Source organism: Nicotiana tomentosiformis, chromosome 1 (genome assembly GCF_000390325.3).
Source record: "Nicotiana tomentosiformis chromosome 1, ASM39032v3, whole genome shotgun sequence".
NCBI classification, from domain to species: domain Eukaryota; kingdom Viridiplantae; phylum Streptophyta; class Magnoliopsida; order Solanales; family Solanaceae; genus Nicotiana; species Nicotiana tomentosiformis.
The window spans coordinates 30,385,903-30,392,450 of NC_090812.1; the positions used below are offsets into that span (position 1 = coordinate 30,385,903).

The window sequence follows — 6,548 nt, forward strand, 5'->3', positions numbered from 1 at the left end:
TAATCACTAATACATGTTGTGGCTGTTATATATCAGTTTGTATATCACACAAGATTTTTATTGATATACATAGACAGGTATATAAATATGCATGATATACATGAAATAAATATAGGTGATATATATATATATATATATATATATATATTGTATATCGACTTATGTGTGTTTGAGATGACGTACATCTATATATATCACCATGTTTATATGTGTGTATATTACATTATATGTCGTGATATACATTATTAGATTTGGCACTACAAAGTTAAATGGAAATTAAATCGTCCAATTTGATTTTAAGAGAGCGAAATTCATTCTAAATAAACTTACTTCAATTTTATTCTTGATCAAAGAAGGAACATAATTTTTTGATATAACATCTTCAGAGCAAGTTGTGGGAGTAAATAATTTTTTTGATATATATTTTGATATACAAAGAAGGAAAATAAATTTTTGATATACACAAAGAAGGAAAATAAACCTGTGATATCCATTTTGGTATACGCATTTTCGATGTGTTATACACTGCCATATATAAATAATACAATTATGATATATATTGATATAGAGATGACAATAAATTTTAAATAACTATATTTATAATTTTATATTTTAGATAAATAAATAATGAAAATAAAATTATAATATACAAAAAAAGTAAAAATAAAGTTGTGATATACACGTTTTTGTAGTGATATACATTTACAGCTTGTTTGGATGATTGTTACCTATTGTATTGTATCGTATTATTACTTTAAATACAATATTTGTTTTGGTTGTTACTTAAATTTTATTGTATCGTATCGTTAAATCTGTCGTTACGTAACGACGAAATGTGCCACTTTATGTAACGACCGATTTGGTGTGGTTGCGGCGTTATCTTGTCTTTTTCTCTCATCTCATCCTTCATTATTATTAAATTATTTTATTTTATCATTTACCTTACCTTTTTATATAATAAATTTACCCCGTATCATAATTTTTCTTTATAATATTGCAAGTTTATTCTTCATATTGTTGGTGTGTGATATCATGAAATAACAGCAAACGATACAATCTATCCAAACATGGTATTCGTCAAACCATACAGTACAATACAATACAATATAATACAATATAATACGATACATTATGAAACGATGTGTAACAAACATCCAAACAAGCTGTTATTGGCTACCTGGTGCCAATATTTATAAGTATGGCTTTTTCTGCTAATTATGTGGGTACATTGTCATACCATGCCAAAACCCCTTTTTATTGCATTTAACTGAGTCAAGGAAGTTTAAGAATAATCTTTTAAATATCGGAGAATCAGTCTATCTTTGCAATATTTTTTCTACTACTTTTCAACCGAACACAAAGAGTGAATAGTATTTCAAATTTTGCATAAACGAAAACTGCTCACAACAAGTTCTTCAAAAAATAATAATTTAAAACTGATTTTTTTTATCTTTTTGTTTGATTGAAAACAATTTTTTCCCCAAGCTTCCTTCACCAACCTCATGTTTCATTTCTACTAAGAAAACTATAACGTCAAAAGAAGTCTTGTGGATATGTGATTGGAAAACAATTTATAACTTACATAAAACTTCATAATCTTTTCACAAGTGGCAGTGATATACTAAAAATGAAACTAGTGCTACTTTGGTTCTCCAACGAAATTATGCTAAAATTAAAATGCAAGGGGCGTCATACAAGAGTTAATAATCTCTGAACTATAGATACATATAATTTGTTTGGTTCGTTGCACTAAACATGAGCTATACCGTGTATAATTTAGTAACATGTGTTTTGTTTTAATAAATTGGATAAATGTAAATGAACTTTTATTTCAATTTAACCTTGAAATACTTAAAAGAGCTTTGGCAAAAGGGCAATTCTGTCATTTTTTATTTATTCAAGTATAACTAATCCTTCTATTGTTATATCACATTTAATGTAATACAAAAGTATACCGATATTTCTTTATAAATATATATCTATATTACTAATACAAAAAATAAAAAGTGCAATCAGACGAAATGTAAAATAACATCATTTTTAGATCTACATTATTTTCATAATCCCAGTAACCAAAGGTTTTCCAAGTCAATTGGGTCCAAAGTCAAGCCATCGCTGTCTAATTTTGTCACTTAGAAGTCGTCGTTTTGTTTGGTTCAAGTCAAGCATTCATGTATCTGTCATTATCTTCCCATACCAGTCTATTTCAAGATAATTATAAGCGTAAAATACAGAGACCCTCACTAAATTTAGCAGAATTATTAGAATGCCTTCATTTTCTGTTATTTTACTTGCACTTTAGTTGTATTAGGTCGCAAAGTAAATTAAATATAGCACCAAAAGGTGACGGAAAATGGTTAAGAATGAAAGAGTTCCACCAAAGAAAGGAAAGAAAGAAAAACTGACAACTTTCTTGATTAGGAGTTGAGCATGCTTTGCTTGAATTAAAAAAATATTGCGTAACGCGTATGAATTAATCATATATCCTTCCTGATTTATTTTTCAGAAAGTTCGCAACTAAAATGATAGTCCAAATTGGGATCTTCTCATATAGTCATTGAGAAATATTCACCTTATAACTAGCTTTTGGAATTATATTACATATGAATTCATTTCTTAACATGGTATCAAAATCATGCTCACACTTGTAAATGTTTGTGTCGCAATGAAGAACACCCATGTTATGTTATCCATATTTCAGTTGGCAGTCAAAGCGAATGAGAAGATGGTAAATATTCCACATTAATTAAGATATGGGTCACTAATCTCTATATGTAATTTTGTACAATTTTTTTAATAAGGTAAAATTTTGGACAATTATGATCTCATAAACTTATCCAAGCTTCATTTCTTGCCACCGCATAATCGCAACATCAGTATTTTCGCATTACAGTATTACTAATAGTTGATCAATTCTTAATACTAGTATAATAGGGCATTTAACGAACTTTTAACCAACACATCACATTTCTATCATTAGCGCCTGCTAAGATCATTTTGTTTGGTCACAAGACCAGCAATAGAATAGTGCAAGTAACAGAGACCTTGGGGTAGAAAATTGCAAATCATTCAACAATTTTAACGAATAGCCTTTTATTTTACTGTTCTTCAAATATTTTCATTTTATTCAGATATTCATAACTGGTTAGTAATGCCCGTCACAATGGCTATACGTAATTTGATTTTTGTAAGAGAGGTAATATTTTCAAATCTTAACAAGGAAAGTGAACGTATCATTTATTAATGTTAACATCAGCTTAGGAAGGAATAAGGATATAAATGTTTTGACAAAACTCCTTAAAATCTCCGACTCGTTTGCGTCCCCCACTTGGCCTCTTCGCCCATTGGTTTTTAATTTAGACTAGAATTGAGACTATCGATACCACAAGTCTATGAATAACATTTCTAAGACAAGACAGTAAACAACATGACATTAAAAGGTAAGCTTTGATACAGAGCAGAATACATGACGAACTTCGTTGCTTACGACTTGTGCTAAACACTCGGCACAACATCCGCAAGACTAACACTATTTACATAATTAAGCACACCCCACACACACTGTCACAGGACCACACAGAACATTCTCAACCAGGAAAATGTCAAGGATGTCGACTAAATACAGCCGCCTCAAGAGGGGTAACAAAAAAAGAAAACCCGATCTATATCTTACAGGTCGTAAGGAGGACGAGGACTTCTGGGTCCAACCCCACTAGCATTCTCGTATGCAAATGATCGCCTACGGGACCAATATGCTTCTCTTCCTCCTGCACCTGATCATGCATCAAATTATTAGTCTCATTATTTCGACAGGTTGTACATCAGACCATGCAAAATTTCTAATGCAAAATTTTTAGATCCAAGTTGATTAAAAGCAAAACTACATCATAAAATTCCCACCCAAAAAATTCTCCACGAAACTACAGAGGAATGAAGACATGCTGCTAATCTCTGAAACGTCAGGGTAGTAGAGTCCTAAGTTGATGTCTTGACCTTAATGGCAACATGGGCCGAGTCATAAGAAGGATTAGGCAATAATAGAACTAAACTGGATCACTATACCAAACTGGTATGCAAAGAGTTGCTAATTCAATTATAGGCTACTTATATAAGCCTAAACAGCCTGCACAGTACGTATCTGTAGAGAGGTGTGGTGGGCCAAACACCAATTTTGTCTTTTAAACACATCAGTGGACTCTAGCAAGGATATCACTTTCAAAGTGGACATCACTTACTTAAAACAATTGCCTCCACCTAATACCTCCATTATTGCCTCGCATTATCCTCCAAGAATTTGTCAATTTTCCCAAAAATACACATTTGCCCCTTGACTCCTATACCCCTCAATGATTCTACCTAAAAGGAATTTACAATAATAACCTTACAAGATTCTTCTAGATCTCTGATTCTCCTCATTTCCTGGAGGGTACTTTCGGTTAGGAAACGAGGAATTACTCTAATGGCTAACCACTGGCAAAACGAGCCGCCGGACGTGACGGTGCGAAAACAGAATATTGGAACGAATCAGATCGGAAACCATTCAAAAAAGAAGTGTTAGCTTACCGGCAAAAGGAGAGACCGGAGGAGTGGTACCGGCGGGAGAAACGGGAGGTGAATCTCTGTTCTGACTCCCGGGAGGCTTTACTATCATGATACTCCTTGTCACCCTTACCGCATCCTCACTACTTGCTTCCTCACTGAAGGATCTCGGTGTCGAAACTTCTGATTCTGTATCAACAAAGAACAAGTGCTTCGTCAGAATCGAATATATCTCCCCAAACGTAACGATAATTGCAGATTTCTCAGAGTTATCTATCAAAATCGCCTTTTTCTACTCATTTTTGGATAAGTTATCATGCAGTCCTTATTAAGGGGGAAAAGTGACGCCTTTGTACATGATTTGGTAGAGCTTAACAAAAAATAGTAGTAGTATTTGAAGTTGAAATAGAATATAAAATAAAAACTTTGTGAATAAAAACATGAATTTTTTCTTCCTGAAACATGTATATCAAACTTCAAATGCTATATTTCAAGTTTGAAATTGAAATAACAGACTAATTTGATAAACAAACAGTTACTTAAAGGAATCTCCAAATTTTATTTCAAATTCTGCTTGGTCTGTCATCAAATTGAGACGGAAATAAACGTCAGCTGCACTATTTTTGCCGATTAACCTTTAACGATCAGATCCTTAAGAAAACAATAGATACCTTCAAGTTATAACATATATCATCGATCTGGAGTACACGTTAATTACTTAATTACTACTATCGTAATTCGTAAACCTTCACAAAATAAATATAATACGTCATAAGTGATAATTCAGATTTGCTTTAAAAAAAAGGTAATTCAGTTTTGCTAAACGAATTCTAATAGATATTGATTCGTTTGTTAATTGATGAACGAAACCGGCAACAAAAGCGTACCCTTGCCGGAATTAGAACGGGCGCTAAAAGTAGAATACTTCCGGAGTTTCCCGAGGCCACTATCTGGCCGGGGACCGGCAACGGTGTCATCCCAGAGCTTGTCAAGTAAGCTCATGGCGCAGAACAGCGAAACGGCGCACGTTAAGGGGAAAAGAGAGAGAGAGAGAGAGAAAGAAACTACGTCCGTTGGGATAGTACTTTCTCGTATATTGTCTATCGAGGAATAATTGAAGCTACGGGGAGTGTTATTTATTGACGGCTGAAGCGTTAAAGGTCGAACAAATTTTGGGGATGAGATTGGTTCTCAACCGTTGATTTGTATCTGCTAGATCTGAGATGAAATAAACGGTTGGATTTAAGAGCACGTATATAGGGATAAGATCGACGTGCCAAAGCCGGCGTTTTATCCTTTGGCTTCTCGCCACGTGGCTAATAAGCATTGAGTTGATAAAGCAAGTCACGTGACGGGGTGTTATCAGCTTAAAATGTCGAATATGCCCTTAACTAAATCCAGATAGCGGTAAACTGGGTTTTTGGCCTTTTTAGGTCGGTTTCTTAGCGAGTTGATGAGGAGCAAAGGAAATTGTTTTCATCTTCTTATTTTTAGAAATAATTTTATTACAGTGTAAATTGCCCAATGTGAGTGAGTTTTAATTATAATTTGTCATAATGAAAATTAGATAACAATTAGAGCTTTCCGGGTCAATTGGTTTTGTGGTTCGTTATTGTCACGACCCAAATCGCAGGGCCGCGACGGGCACCCGGTGCCTTACTCAACCGAGTACCAACGTAACATATCTTTCTTATCATACCATCACGAGTAAGTGGGCCAGAAGGGCCGTCATGAGATAACGAGAATAAAACATAAGGGAATACTCGACATAGGACGACCCAACATGATATACAAACTTATGCATGTGACATACATGCCTATAGGATCGAAATGATCATTTATATACTCAAACCATAAGCCGACAAGGCCATACAATCATCCATATACATGACATATATCTACAAGTCTCTAAGAGTACATAAACGTCATAAAGGCCGGGACAGGACCACGCCACACCAATATATACATGTCCTAAGCATACTGACCACATAGGCAACTCCAGAGCAAGT

At 33.8% G+C, this 6,548-nt stretch overlaps 1 protein-coding gene across 1 annotated transcript; it reads right to left on the bottom strand.

Annotated features, from left to right (window-relative positions):
• Positions 1-3,402: 3,402 nt before the first annotated feature.
• LOC104104825 (dormancy-associated protein homolog 3) lies at positions 3,403-5,659 on the bottom strand. Its single transcript, XM_009613010.4, has 3 exons — positions 5,427-5,659; positions 4,564-4,728; positions 3,403-3,773 (listed from the first exon to the last, which is right to left on the bottom strand). Exons 1-3 carry the CDS (start codon positions 5,539-5,541, stop codon positions 3,670-3,672), a joined length of 384 nt encoding a protein of 127 aa, XP_009611305.1. The 5' UTR covers positions 5,542-5,659; the 3' UTR covers positions 3,403-3,669.
• Positions 5,660-6,548: the final 889 nt, after the last annotated feature.